Source organism: Balaenoptera ricei, chromosome 6 (genome assembly GCF_028023285.1).
Source record: "Balaenoptera ricei isolate mBalRic1 chromosome 6, mBalRic1.hap2, whole genome shotgun sequence".
NCBI classification, from domain to species: Eukaryota; Metazoa; Chordata; class Mammalia; order Artiodactyla; family Balaenopteridae; genus Balaenoptera; species Balaenoptera ricei.
The window spans coordinates 79123466-79139409 of record NC_082644.1 but is presented as its reverse complement, the minus strand read 5'-3'; the positions used below and the strand labels follow the sequence as shown (position 1 = coordinate 79139409).

The following is a 15944-nucleotide window of genomic DNA, read 5'->3' as shown; positions in this document are numbered from 1 at the left end:
TGGTGCCAAACTGGCATCTCAGAGAGCTCCCTTAGAGCCGTAGTTACTGTGTCAGTCGTGAGGGTGTGAGGCCTCCAAGGGTGTGATGGTGGCATCCAGATCTGGGAGAACTGAGGGCCTGCAAACAAAGCTAGGGTTTTTCTCTCTCCCTCTCCCCAGTCTGGATGTCACACAGAAGGCCAGGTGTAGGTCTTGAGCAACTCATTTCTGGGGTGGTGTTTACTTGTCTAAATCCCTGTGTTTCTATAGCTAGAATCAGCCCTAAATGGAGGATTAGCATTTCAGTACCAGGTTTGGAGGAAATTGGGGTGGGGACAAGGCATCTAGAATATGTGTTGCTGCAGTCTTCCATCTCGTCCCTGAAAGTCTGTGTCATTTGCATCTGTTTGGAAACAGAATGGGATTAAGGCCAAGCATACAAGAAGGACACCTCGTTCTTGGATCCTCAGCCCCTCAGGCTCTGGTCACCATAGCCAGCATCACTGGAGTCAACAGTCCTTTTGGCCCGCTGCAGAGTGTGGAATCCCAGCCCTAAACAGACATGCACACACAGCTGGTTGTTCATGTCGAAACAGATCTCCTGCACCATGACCCGTAATGAGAAGACTGTGCTCCAGACTTTTAGCTGATGGCACTAATGCCAGCTGGGAATATCCTGGTCCCACCCTTGCTCTGGTTTCTTAGCTAGAAGATTTGTCAAGGAATAATTTGGTCGTGGCTAGTTAAAAAAACGGAAACAAAACAAAAACCTCCCTTTAAGAAAAACTACGTTGGAGCTTTCTGAGGTTTTTAAACAAGTGAACTACTCTGTTCTCCACTGAAAAGGAGAATGAGGCATGTTTATTTGTGAAGGTTCATTTTCTTGCTAAATTAAGTTGAAAAAGAGATGGAAAGTACATCATCATTTTGTTCTTTATAGGAAGAGATGACAGATTGGTTTGTTATTTCTCTTGAGAGAGGTGATCTAATACTGTCAATGGCTGGAACCATTTAAAACCCTTCAGGAACTTGGGTGGGTATGGAGGTGAAGCAGATGGTGTAGCGCTGCCATGTTTATGTAGGGAAGGGGCTGTCTTTCTTACTTGAGAGCTTATTTTAAGAAAGTACCAAGCAAATAATTGTGCTGCAAACCACCTCCCTCTGTCTCTACCCTGAAGAAATCACAGGTGATGTACCCAGTTTTTGTAAGAACATGATTCTTTATAAAGATTGAATGATAAGGACAACAGTCGTGCTTGAGTGAAGGCACTGAATTACATCATCCCTTGCAACCTCCCCATCCCACTCAAGAACAATTGCTAAGGAACTTGAAGAAAAGTCCCATTTCAAGTGACACAGATTTCTACCACCACCAACAAATCTCCCCGAGTGGAGAAGAGATATCTTGTTCTGGGCTACATGGGGCTGATGAAAATTTTCTTTAAAGTGAACTCAAGCCATCTCTGGGACCACCAATCATCCAGTTTGTGGATTTCTAGGACACTCAGGCAAGCTCATCTCTGCAGGGGAAGGCTTTCTCTCCCCAAGTCACACACGCTCTTGGCCTTTTCATAAGCTGTGAACCATTCCAGGTCCAACAGGCTCATGGAAAGGAAGAAGGTGGCAAAACCAAGTGCTGAAGAGTTGGGCAGAGGTGAAGTTCTCAACATTGGCACTAAATTTTCCAGAAGCCCCAGGGTGTATGTGTGTGTGTGAGAGAGAGATGTGAACTGGAACAGAAGAGTTGCAAGTCAGAGTTAGCTGGTCCTCTACACTGATCGTTGGTTTGGTCTAACTAAAGCCATCACAAGAGCATTTACTGTAATTTCTTGGCACGTTAATGTTGTAACAGAATGAAATACCGCAAAGGATCTTTTTCTCCCCGAATTCTTGAAACAGATCAAATAAAACATTTGAGGGTGGGTCAGAAAACTTTTATATGCTTTTAATTAGTTCATAGACTCTGCAGTTCCTTCAGGACTAGGTTGGGAAATTAGCTCGTGCAGTGAGGACCACGACATTACAGAGCTAGACGTGTTAAATAACGGTGGCAAAGACGATACTTGCTTCCCCCAAGTTTTTAATCATCTTGAAGGAGCTAGATAAACCCAAAGGTTTATAGAAATGTAGAGGGAAAGCTAGAAGACGAAGAGAGAGCTTTTCAAGTTTCAATTTCTTTTAAACCAACTTCAGAGTTAAATTATTTTTTCAAATTTTATTATGGAAAAATTTAAACATATATAAAATAAACAAGACATAACAGAACCCCCCCATGTACTCATCACTCAGCTTCAATAATTGTCAACACATGGCCAATCTTATTTCATCTACATCCCCAGTGATTTACTTCCCTCTCATATTGTTTTGAAGAAAACCTCTAAGTTAAAAGTTAACATTCCTTTCCCAGATAAAAACTCCTTTAGGGATGACCTTTATTGTGCCAGGACTGGAGATACCCCAAAAGCTTAAGAATAGGAAGAAACTCAGAGTGACCAATAGTTTATTCTGTTTGCCTCACCTTACGCCTTACCCCCACCCCAGATCCATTTTCTGCCATTCTCTGACCTGCTATGCCCTGGAAGTGCCCACTAGAGACTGTGTCCCCAAGCTCACTTCCCTCACTTGTAAATGGTGTTCCCCATTGGCATCCAGGTGTTTCAGACAGGGAAACACCAGCAGGAGATCTGAGGGTGGGGGGAGAGAGAGATTGGGGTATTTCTTCCTCTGGAGCCACAACCTGGCTTCCTCCTCACATGATTCTGGAGTGGCTATGTTCCCTCCAGCTCCAGTTTCTATCAGGCACCACTTCTTCTATGGCTACAGGGTTTGCTTCAGGCCTAGGGTGTTAAAGCTCCCCCAGTGTTCTGGTCCCTTAGTGCTTCACCAGCCCTTGATTTTGACCTCCGGAACCACCTATAAAAATCCATGGATTTGCACCTAACTCTGAGCCGGACATAAAGCAGGTGCTCAAGACCGTCTTGAGTAGACCTGATTCTACTCAAGGAAATACTTTGGAAAATACTTAAGGAAAATACTTGGCTGCCCTTTGAGGACAAATAAGTCAACGACACCACCTTTCAAAATAGTTTCTTTCTCCTCATCTTCTAACCCCTTTCTGGAAAATGCAGATAAGAAAAGTCAGCTAGTTCATTGCCATGATGCGATGTCCTTTCTTGGATGTATTTGCAAGTAACCGACATCAAGGAAGAGAAATGGGGAAAGAAATGGGGCTCTCAGGGAGATGAGAAGAAAATTGTTCCTGAGCAATAGGATTTCCAGGAGGACACCTGGTTTGAGATCTACACACATGCTTTTCTATCTTCAAAAGCTAAAGAATGGGCTGCTGAAGCCAAACTATTCAAATGGCTCTGATCTTCTTGTACCAATGAGCTTCGATTTTTAAAAAAATGGCCACTGATGGTAGTTGAATTTTTTTCTCACTTCTGGTGAGCCTGGGACAATCATGACTTCCGCAATGTACACTGGATGATGGTAGCTGCCTTATTAAACAAATGCTAAAAAGTTCCCTTGGTTCAAAGATGTCCAAACATGAGATGGGATTTGATTGTTGATGTGGTGAGGAGTTAGAGGAGAAAAAGGACCTATTTTCAAAATGTTGTCTGTATCTAATAGCATGCCTTGAAGCTGGCTTAAAGCAAACTCAAGAGGCATAGGTGTCTTAAAGAGACACTTAGAAAATGTTATCACAACATTAAGAATTCTTAATAAGACTATTATTTTATTTATTTTAATAAATTTATTTATTTATTTATTTTTGGCTGTGTTGGATCTTCATTGCTGCGCGTGGATTTTCTCTAGCTGTGGCACGCGGGCTTGGTAGTTGTGGCGCAGGGGCCCAGCTGCTCCGCGGCATGTGGGATCCTCCCGAACCAGGGCTCGAACCCATGTCCCCTGCACTGGCAGGCGGACTCCCAACCACTGCGCCACCAGGGAAGTCCAAGACTATTATTTTGTGTTTCCTTCCTTTCCTCCTTCCCTCCTCTCTCTCTCTCTCTCTCTCTCTCTTTCTCTTTCTGAGGGAGCTATTTGGAGAACCAAGCTCATGATATTAATTACACACTTCATCAAGTTCAATAACACATACATTTATTGAACTACTACTATGTGTTGATCACTGTAGGGGAATAAGGAGACAAACACAACACAGTTCCTACTCAGGGTATTACAGTCCTGATAAAGAATTAGATGAAATGACTGTTGTTCAAGGCAGAGGGAATGTCCATCCTAGAGACTCACCTGCCACTGGAGCAGCCTCATTATACTGGTCTTGGGAGAAACCTTGCTTCCTACGCATTTATCAGAGCAGATGAGGCCAATAAACATTAAGTGCTAGAATCAGAGGAGTGTTGATTAAAAATGCAATGGGCTCCCAACTCTCTTCATTATAAATTCTCAGTGTATTAGCAAAGATGCTCATCCCATTTGGATACTTGCTATTTCCTCATTCATTCAGTTATCAAACATTGATTGAGTGCCTACTGTTTTCTTAGCACTGTGATAGGTAATGGAGATACAAAGATGAGTATTTCAAGGGGCTTACAGTCTAACAAGTAGATTTGTAAGTCAATGTCTGAAAATGTCACAGGTGCACTTATGGAAGTTTGTACAGAGCACAGGGGAACATAAAGAGGGTGAGGTTAATTCTATTGGAAAGAGGTAAAAAATGCTTTCATAGAACAGTTCACCCTTGAACTAACTCTAGAAATAGGAGTAGATATTTTATTCGCAGATGGAGATGATGGTTGAGGGATGGGTGTGCAGAAAGGGATGAGATTCTAGGCATCAAAGCCACCATTACCTTCACTGATGAGAAAGCCCCTGTAGTGTCCAGGGAACTGATTCTCACAGTGGTTACGGGGCACCATAGGGGGAGGACACTACAGACGTCTGACCTTGGGCCAGACCACAGCAGGTTTCTGTGTCAGGGGAAGGAGTTTGATTCTTTTTCCTGTAGGCCCAAGGGGTGCTTCTAGGTGGTAAGCACCTCCTCTCTCCATCCTGCATCTCATGAACTCCCAACCCCAGGAGATACAAGAAAGGTCACTCACCTTGTGCCGGGGCAGCCAGTGCAGTCTTCCTGGGTTGGCCCCCGGCACTTGGCACACAAGGCTTCACAGATCTGGCAGAGGCCGTGCTCGTCAATGTATTCTCCTGGGGAACAAAATCTAGTTGTTTATCTCATTTCTGCATGGCAGTGCTGTCTGGGCTGTCAGTCTGAGAGCAGCCAGATCCCTCTGTGGCTGCCCAAAACTGATGGAGACAACACAGAGAGAGGAGACCTTGAATGGCTTCAGCAGCCAGTCTGCTCTTCACCCAAGGGCCCCGGAAGTTGGAACCTCAAAAAGTTATGAGGCAATGACATAATTTTGGATCTAGTCAACATGTGTTACAGATTTTATAAGTAGGGAGAGGCCAGGGTGGGGGGGCGGGCATCCCATAGGACCCCTTTACTGAGCTCCTACTATCTTCCCGTTAAAACCTGAGGGCTTCTGGCCCACGAAGAGCCCAGTTATAATCTTGGTTGAAGTCAAGCCACAGGTAGGACCCACCCAGATCTTGTCCCACCGCTCTGGGGGGGATTGTGGTTACTAGTCAAAAATGGGAATTGAATGTTGGCTGACATTGGACAGATGTGAGCTGCATCTCACCCTGAAAGAGTAACAATAAAGAGATAGCCAGAGAATTCTTCATTGACTTAGAAAGTTTATCTCTCCCAAGGAAAGACCCAGATGAGGCCTTTCCACATGAACTTTCCATGAAGCAAGTTCAGCCTCACAAACTTGTGAACATTTAAAAAATTTCTCCCATGGCAAAGGTGGTGGAGAGAGGCCAACCTCATTGCAGGTGATTACCTCATGATGGGTGTCTATTCATTGAATTCAACCCTCTATTCACACTACACTCATCCTCTTCTGACATTGTCTTAAAAAAAAAAAAAGTCAAAAAGTGTCTTCAGTCTGATCCAAAGAGCCACTTTGTGTGATTTGGAAACTGATCGTGCCCAGAAAATATAGGTTCAGATTTCAGTAGAGTCACAACCTTCACTTGCCTCCCACTTCAGCCCCAACTTTCACAGCCCCTAAGCCTGTCTGAACATTGTTCATCTGAGATCCAGCCAGAAGAGTGAGGGAGCAAGACTCACCCTCGGTTTGATTGAGGGATCTTAAGCAGACTCCAAGATTCACGGCCTGATTTATTGTAGTTGCCTTGCAAAAAGCCCTGGAAACTTGGACCTAACTGGTGAGGAGTGGAGGGAAGTCTACCCCTCTGCCTTTTCCCAAAGCTTTACTGAACTAGCAGAGTTGGGTAAGGTAAACCTTACTTACATAAATCTTCCACTTGCTAGCACTAAACCACAAAAGTGAAAATGAAGAGGCAACCAGAGTTTGCCCTTACATGGCAGAAAAAGCCTTTCACAGAGAGTTACTCTATTGGTTTTGTTAACTAATGGGGAAAAGTACATACTCAGAGCAATGCAAGCATCTAACAGTGGCACATGCTGCACATCTTGGACTCTGTTCTTCTGTGCCTTCTAATAGTTGCCAAGGTACAGTGTGGACCAGAAATCTGATACATAACCTTCAGAATGGGACTGTGGCTCTTAGCCCAGGAGTGACTCCCAGAAGTCCTAGCCCCTAAAGAGTGAGGAAAAAGAGGGGCAAAGAATGTAAATGCGCAGGTTGTTCACTGCGCAAGGTGCCTTCTCAAATGGTCAAGTGGAGGTGGAAATCCCCCGCCATGTTCATCCCACCAAGCTGGACAGCCTCTGCCTCTGTAAGGGGCACCTTTTACTAATTCACGCAAAGGTGTTAGACTGGACTAGGTGTACTCTTGGTAATCAGCAGTCCTGAGGCAGAAAAAAGCTGGGGCTTCTGTCTAGTAGGAGTGGTGACTTCAAGATGCGACTGTCTCACTCAACACAGGCATTATAGTTCTGCAGCCTTCTTTTTTATTTTTTCAGGCTCCCCCATTCCCCTCTTAATTGTTGCCCTTGCTGAAATCTCTTCCACTTTTGTTGTGCAAGGCACAACCAATGGAGCAGTCATCAGTCCAGGCATCAGCCAGATAAAGAGCAGAGGATCCAGGGTGGACCAAGTAAGAAGATGTAGATCATGCCTACATGGCCGATGAAAACAATTTGTGTTTACAGAGTTAGATGACAGCTATGTGTCTTTCACAAGATGTGTGCTGAGTGGAACAGGAATGGGGGAGGGTTACAGAGGCTCCTAAACCCAAAGAAAGTGTATTCTAGAGAAATGTAGGATCATAGAGAGCACAGCTCACTCACTCATTCATTCTGAACATCTATATGCCAGGTACTAGGTGAGATTTAGAGATAGAAATTAAATAGGCCCTGTTCTTGGCTTCTCAAAGAGTTTTGAGTAGAATGATTTTTAAGAGATAGTTATAATCCAAATGCTGGCCACATGTCTTTGACCTCTTGGACAGTCTAAGTTAAAGTCTGAAACAAAGAACAAGGGCATACGCTGGACTCTGCTAGACCTAGAGGCAAAGACCATTCCTTTGCCTTGGCATCCATGCCTATAGGAACTGAGACAGTGGTTTGGGTCTCCCAACTCCTGATAGCCATCCACCTTAATCTTCACGATATATTAGAGTCAATGCTAGGGTAGGATTTTAAACTAAATATACCTTGCTCTGCTAAATCAACTGCTATTTAGATGGTTCTGCGAGTTATCCTACATCTACACCCAAAGTCTCCTTTGTAATTACAGATGATGCATGGCTAGGTCAAGCAAGGGTTATTCAGTTATTACTGTGAAAATTTTAAACTCTCCTCTGTATCTGATTTGCCTCCTCATTGGCTTCCGTAAGCCAGTAGGTGGCACTGACAGCTTGGCCTTGTACTTCCTTGATCTGCTCAACTATTATGGCCTCTGTTGGTACTGACAAAGTGCCACCTTAGATATAATCATCACTTGGAATTGCCCCATCTCTGAGATTTCAAGTACCCACTCCAGACACAACCTTCTTAAGCCCCATTATGAGTCTAGCTTACCCAGGTGGTGCCCTAGGCTGCTTGGTCATCCCTTCATTCATCTGTTTAGTTCCCTCTTGCATTCCTCATTTGGGCTAGTCCAACCTTCCCAAGACTCAGTCCCACCATTCTTTCCCCATTCTTTCTCAGAATGTGACCTCACTACCTAATTTTCTGATAAGATACTGAGTTTCCCCAGCATCCTTGTTTTCAATGTCAAAATTCCTATCTTCTTGAATGTTCACCTGTCTTCTGTCTCTGAGGAAGTTAGTCTTTTTTCTTGGCCATTCTCAAATCTCCATCTAATGCTCTCAATCTTTCCTCAGGATATTTCTCCACCAGTCTGTCTTTAGTCCTTTCTTCACGTCTCCCACCATCCTCGGATCTATAAAAGTTCTCCCCAACCTAAAACCTTCGGAAGCATTTTTCTTCCCTGATAAGTGACTCTTAAAACATGTCTTTTCCTCCTACCATTTGGAAACAAAATGGAGAAAATCTCATAACCTAGAAGCTTATGTAAGAGAATCAGCGTAAGACAGCTAAACTGTGCATCTCTCTCCAGTCTGCATGCCTCTTAACTTGAGAGCCAACTCTGGCTTTAGAACAGATGAGAATAGAGAAACCTGTCCCGTTTTTCATATTTATGTAGACGTCCAATGAGTTACATAAACAACTGCCCCCAGCCCTTGCAGGCACAAGTGTTCCACTGAACATTTGAAAGCAAAGAAACCAGATTCCAAGGACATAGTCAAGTTGCTTTTTTTTTTTTTTTTTTGGTTGTTGGAGCAGTAAATTCTTGTCATCTGTTTTCATTGCACAATGAAGCTGAATGTTTATGACAGGCGTGATATACAAAATTCTTAGGAAAAATCACTTTAGCACAGACTTCGGGGTCAATATTTTTGTTCTCCTCCTCAGCCTCCAAGCTCTCCCTTCTGGTGTCTTCATCCATTATTATCATGTCCAAATTATCTTTCTCTTGTCATCAAAATCTTTTCATTCCCCTTTTAGTTTCTTTCTCATCCCATCTTATAATAGTTCAAAGGCCACTGAGGCAGTAGGGTCTCATGGGGAGGAATGATGTCTCAGCAGTTGAAGACACAGCTTAAAAATTAATACTTGTAAATTTAAAAGTTTACAAGTATAAGTAAGTGCCTTAGTACGCCTGTTCCACCTCTTGATGACATTGCAGAATGTGTTTGTGTTAACAAGTCTAAGTTATAAATAAACTTTATGAAATCATCCAGAATAGGTAAACATTGATTACATCCTCCGCAGCTACCAAACATGGTTGAGACTCACATAGCAATATTTTTTAGGCTTACATGGCTAGAAGAGCTTCATGTCTCTGGCTGAAATGCTTTGCTTTCTTTGGTACCTTGTAATATTTCTTTATTGATTAGAGTCAAATTTATTGTAATATTTAAGCAAATAAATATATAAGCCAAGTAAACTAATAAACACATAAGTAGATTATGATGTGAGTTTAACACAGCTTTTTAGCAAGGGTGATTAGTAAGAGAAAATAGGAGGGACATTGGATGAGAAATCAGCCATTTGGTTTTCGATCTCGTTATTTCAGTGAGCAACCTTGGGGTACTGAATTATCTGTAGACCTCTGTTTATGTAGACCTCTTATCACTCAGATGCCAGGTATCATAGAAGGTGACTTTCCTGAATGTTTCTACAACCAGAAGTGCTAATCAAATAATACTATCCCTTTGCAAGGATGCCAACAACTAGTTTCCAACTTAAGATACCACTGTGTGCAGACAGTTTTCATGAAAAGAAATCCATATATTTATTACTTTCCACCAGCTACAATAAATGAACAGTAACACTTTCAACCAGTTATACACTAATGAAATAATTCAGTTTTTAAGGCCTCATTAAGTGTGAAGTTTTATAGCAAAGTTCAGAATATGAGGCCATCAACTGAGACTGCAATATCTTCACCTAAAAGTCTACACAATTATTTAGCCTTAAAAAGGAAGGAGGGCTTCCCTGGTGGCGCAGTGGTTGAGAATCTGCCTGCCAATGCAGGAGACACGGGTTCGAGCCCTGGTCTGGGAAGATCCCACATGCCGCGGAGCAAATGGGCCCGTGAGCCACAACTACTGAGCCTGCGCGTCTGGAGCCTGTGCTCCGCAACAAGAGAGGCCGCGATAGTGAGAGGCCCGCGCACCGCGATGAAGAGTGGCCCTCGCTTGCCGCAACTAGAGAAAGCCCTCTCACAGAAATGAAGATCCAACACAGCCATAAATAAATAAATAAAGCACACCTAGTATAGTGTAATTAAAAAAAAAAAATTGATAAAAAAAAAAGGAAGGAAATTCTGACACATGCCACAACAATGATGAAACTTGAAGACATATGCTAAGTGAAATAAACCAGTCACAAAAGGACAAATATTGCATGATTCCATTTATACGTGGTACCTAGAGTAGTCAACTTCAGAGGGACAGAAAGTAAAATGGAGGTTGCCAGGAGCTGGGGGAAGCGGGGAAGTGGGGAGTTATTGCTTAATGGGTACAGAGTTTCAGGTGGGGAAGATGAAAAAGTTCTGGTGATGGATAGTGATAAGGGTTGCACTAGGCTGTGAATGTAATTAATGCTGTAAAACTGTACACTAATAATGGTTACAATAGTAAATTTTATGTTACATACAATACATTTTGCCACACACACACACACACACACACACACACACACACACACGTCTACACAATGAGTTTATTCCCTAGAAGGGCAAAACTTGATTTTAACTAAAAACCTCAGGATTATCTGCTTTTGGGGATGGGTCCAAAGAGCACCAGCCATCTTGGGGATCCAGTTTGTTAAACTGAGTCTTGGGAGACCTCCTGTGATAATGGAGATACATGAGTAAGTGGATAAAGCTTGTGAAAATGGAGACATCTGGCAGATGGAACACTGTTTTTCCTTTCCATTAGAAGTTACAAAGGCAGAGTGAACATCACACAGCTCAAAGCAGAGTTCTGTTTCCACAGCCTGGAGGTGTCTGGGGGCTACTGCTTCTCTATCTCGTCCTCTTAGTGATTTCCACTTTTCCTCCCCCACAGGCTTTTCTGATTGACGAGACTTATCCTTCCTGATCCCATTGCTTTTTCATTCTCAGGTGCTAGTGTTCTTCTGTGTGGTTTGTGCAGATGCTCTGAAATGCTACTCTGGCACCCCCATAGGCTGGCACTCCTGCAAAAAGACGGATTGTAAAGTGTGGATCCAACACACTCGCAAATGTTTTGTTTCCCTCAGCCTGCGTGCTGTCCGAAGAGCAAGGAATTAAGAGTTGATCCTTTTAGTTTTTCCCTGCTGTTTGGGCCCTGAGCATAGTCAGGCTGCTAAAAAAATGTATCCAAAGTGAAGTCTTGGCCAACACACCTGAGTAGAGTGGTGATGCAGCAATCACACAAGCTCCCATTCACCGACACCTACCATATTACAAATACTGTATGTATTTGTAATATGTAATGTTTAAGCCAGACAACAGCCCCTTTTGTGAATGAGAAACCAAGGCTCAGAGAGATGAAAAATTTTGCATAAATTCACTCAACTAGGTGAGTGACAGAGTTGGGTTGTGACCCAGGTTTGTCTGAGTCTGAGCCATGCTCTTTCTGCAATATGTCCCTGGTACTAATTCATTTCCCCTTTTGGAGTTCCAAGTAGCTTTGCTATTTATAAAAAGAAAGAACTGAGTACATGCCTCCTCTAAACCACTTGGTGAGGTAAGGGTATCAAAAAGGAATTCACTGTGTAAACAAATGAACTTTGAGCTGGCATACTGCACTAAGCAGATTTACTCAATGATTGAATATACCTTCCAAATTTATTTTCTCAGATAAAATGGCCACTATTTATTAAAAGGCAATTCTGCTTATCGAATTGATATTTTACAAGCAGCTTGCTCTGTCCACTAGGCTAGAAGCTTTTAAGAGAAATCCCCCAATTTTTTTTGAATGAATAAAATAATTGGTTGGAACTCTGCAAAGGGATTTTCTATACTTCTTAACTGCTGTCCACAACCAAAATAAACTGCCTCCTCAGAAATAGCTTACAACCAGAATTATAGTAGCCTCTCTCTGGTCCCTCAATTTATATGAAAATCTAGTATAGATGGATTGTTTCCTGTATATCTTCTCAATTAAGAGAATTTTGCACTGTCTTTTTTTTTAGCAAGTTTTTTAAAAAATTTATTTTATTTATTTATTTGGCGGTGCTGGGTCTTCATCCCTGTGCGAGGGCCCTCCCTGATTGCAGCGAGCGGGGGCCACTCTTCATCGCGGTGCGCGGGCCTCTCACCGTCGCGGCCTCTCTTGTTGGGGAGCACGGGCTCCAGATGCGCAGGCTCAGTAATTGTGGCTCACGGGCCCAGTTGCTCCGCGGCATGTGGGATCCTCCCAGACCAGGGCTCGAACCCGTGTCCCCTGCACCAGCAGGCAGACCCCCAACCACTGCGCCACCAGGGAAGCCCTGCACTGTCTTTATGTTAGTGAAAAGTCACTCTTTTCCTAGTTAGGGATGCTAAAATTAAAAAGGCACTGAACAGTTGGTTCCAAGATCAGACACAAGAGAAGACAAGAGGCATAAGTGTGATTATTATCTGAATTTAAACAAAATACATTTACAAAGCCTATTGTTGAATGTGTGGTTGAGGGAAGCCATGAGCACTTTCCCGTAAGCAGTGTACAGTGGGTAGGAATCCATTTCTTGCCCATTGGAGGTGTGCAAAGTGTCTTGACGGTCTCTCTAATTAGTGGGCTGTCTGCTCTCCCTGTAAGTGAGCCTAGACTCTCTACAGGTTCTTTTGGGCACTCCATCCCTCTCCTCCTCAGAGGTAAGATTTTATCCCCCAGTGTTCCCACCATTTGTGCCTGCAGAGGCACTACTCATGGGAGAAACTGTACAGAATGTGATGTGTTCATGGTGAGGGGATATGTGGGGTTCAATACCCAGCGGTGGAAGTAAGTGATCATAATTTGAGAAAATAACTTGTTTACCTTTTGGAAAACATGTCTCATTACCTGAGGCAGGTCATGCTTGGGAGACACTTACTGAGAAAGTAAGTGACTTGAAAGGACAGGTTGTTGACTAGAGCTTCCCGTCAGCCAGTGAGTGAGCAGGGGAGCTATCAGGCCTTACGGGCTGCATCGTTTCCCTTCACTTTGGGGGTGATGAAGATGGCAGGGGAAACTATCAGGAGTGTCGCCCACTGAGCCTTCCTGACACTTTTGAACTAAACGAGGGTCCTAGCATGTGAATTGGTTAAAAGCCAAGTCCTTCCCAAGGAGCTTAATATGATCTAAATGTTTTCTGTGATGGTGGAAGTCCTGAACACAGGCACAAAGATGAGACTTGTTGTCATGTACTTTCATTGCTATGGTTACCCAAAGAGCCTCCCTAAATAACCGCTTTTAAAACTTGCTCTTTTACAAACAGAAATATCTGCACTTCAAGGAGTGCAGATAGAGTATGTCCGGGTGATGCTGAGTTCCCAGATACAGTTCGTCCTGTAGGCTTTGCTTCCTATAGCCATTTCTTTGAGTTATTTCAATATCTTCCCAGCTACATGGACCAATACCTTTACCTTTGCCTTAAGATAATATGAGCTGGTTTTCTATCACTTGCAATTATAGAGCCCTGACCAATAGAAATCCCTATGCAGTTAATGGACAGACTTCAGCAAGTCTGTAAACTGCCTGATATTGTATGCAAGATTTTGTGTGTTTGTGTGTAAGTGCATTTTCCCCCCTGAGAATAGGGTTCATAGCTTCCCTCAGATTCACAAAAAGACCTATAAACCCACAAAAACTTACTTAATTAATGTGAATCAAAATAAACTAAACCAATATCTTAAAAAAAAAACACACAAAAAAAACTTGCTCTTTTTTTTTAATGTAAATTGGTGCAGCCACTGTGGAAAACAGCATGGAAGTTTCTCAAAAAACTAAAAATAGAGCTACCATATGACCCCACAATTCCACTCCTAGGTACATATCCAAAAAAAAACCCCAAACACTGATACAAATAGATATATGCACCCCAATGTTCGTAGCAGTGTTATTTACAATTGCCAAGATATGGAAGTAGCCTAAGTGTCTATCAACAGATCAATGGATGAAGAAGGTGTGAGATATATATACATACGTATATATACATACACACACACACACATACACTCACACACACCAATATATACAATGGAATACTACTCAGCATAAAAAAGAATGAAATTTTGCCATTTGCAGCAACATGGATGGACTTGGAGGGCATTATGCTAAGTGAAATAAGTTGGACAAAGAAAGACATGTACTGTATGATATCTCTTATATGTGGAATCTAAAAAAATATAATAAACTAGTGAATATAACAAAAAAGAAACAGACTCACAGATACAGAGAACAAACTAGTGGTTACCAGTGGTGGGAGGAGGGGCAATATAGGGGTTGGGGAGTGGGAGATACAAACTATTGGGTGTAAGATAGGCTCCAGGATGTATTGCACAACATGGGGAATATAGCCAATATTTTGTAATAACTGTAAATGGAAAGTAACCTTCAAAAATTGTATAAAAATTTTAGAAAATTAAAATTAAAAAATTAAGTTAACAAATGTAAAACAAAACAAAACAAAAACAACTCTTGCTCTTAAACCCTTCAAGGCACCACTGCTGTCCCTTCCCCAACTCCAGTGCCCATGGGAGGGAACATCCTCAAATTACCCTCCTTCTCTTGCTCTGCATCAACACATCCAAAGTGCTGTCTTTGTCTTTCCTCGCCCTTCCTTAGTCTTTCCTCAAGCCCTGCCTGCTGGTGCTAAGTTGCAGCCTAACTGCTAATTAAGAGAAAGAGAATCTCCTGGAAAGGGAAAGAAGTTGCCTTCCAAGGCCTGGGGCTCCACCTGCACCTGAGCTGGTAACTGGCAATTTAGTCTTTCATTGGGTCATCGTTAACGTTCTGCATCCTCGGGCAGGGGATGCTGCCTTCTAAGAGATGGTTTGGTTTGTCTGGTGACAAGTCTGAATGGAGCATGGCACCCAGAACACCTCAGTCCCTTAATGACTGGGGAAGCATTTGATGAGTCAGGCTGCCATATTTTTTTGTGTGTTTGTTTTGAATTTTATTTAATTTATTTTTTATACAGCAGGTTCTTATTAGTTATCTGTTTTATACATATTAGTGTATATACGTCAATCCCAATCTCCCAGTTCATAGGGCTAGGCTGCCATATGTTTTGTTGAGAGTGACCAAATTGTGCTTTTGAAAAGACTCAAGTGTGGAAATAAAGCAGGGAACCAAAGTTTGCTGTGTGCCTACAGTGGAGTGCCAGCGTGGTAGGAAGCACTGTTTTGGATAAATGCACAAATTTTGGAGTCATCCCCACCTGGGTTTGATTTTGGCTTCCTTCTCCAGCTGCCTGACATTAATCAAGTCACATATTTCCCTGACATTCCTCTTCTGTGTACTGTGGATAATATTTTCTTTCTCACAGAATGTGGTGGGGATCAAGTGAGAAAACAGACCTGAAAGCACCTCTCACGGTGGATGACAGAATGGTAGTTGTAATTATCAGGTACTTTGAACATGTTCCCTCATTAAGCCTCAAGTTAATAAGGTAGGGTAGGGGCTATCATCTTCATTTGACCAAATAAGGAATTCAAGCGTCAAAATATGATCTCTCTAAACATCACTCAAACCCTGGGCTCATTGGATCCCAAATTGTGCCTTTTCCACCACCACCACCCTGAAGGGGATTCAAAGAATGTACTGGCTGCACAGGTCGTTGGCAATGAGGCAAATTAATGACCCTGGAGATGGAGAACTATGACCTCTCAAAGCAATTCAGCTGCACGACGCAACCCACGCACACAAGGTCATTTCCATACGTAATTAGCAGCCCCTGGGAGCCAGCCTCCCTCGACCAGAGCAAA

General features: G+C 42.8%; 1 protein-coding gene across 7 annotated transcripts in view; it reads right to left on the bottom strand.

Annotated features, from left to right (window-relative positions):
- The window catches only part of PCSK5 (proprotein convertase subtilisin/kexin type 5), a 464350-nt gene that overhangs the window by 96070 nt on the left and 352336 nt on the right, over positions 1-15944 (bottom strand). For all 7 annotated transcript variants that reach the window (XM_059924937.1, XM_059924939.1, XM_059924938.1 and 4 more), the window contains exon 21: positions 5049-5151. In XM_059924937.1, coding sequence (XP_059780920.1) covers positions 5049-5151 — 103 coding nt within the window. The remainder of the gene's footprint in view (positions 1-5048; positions 5152-15944) is intronic.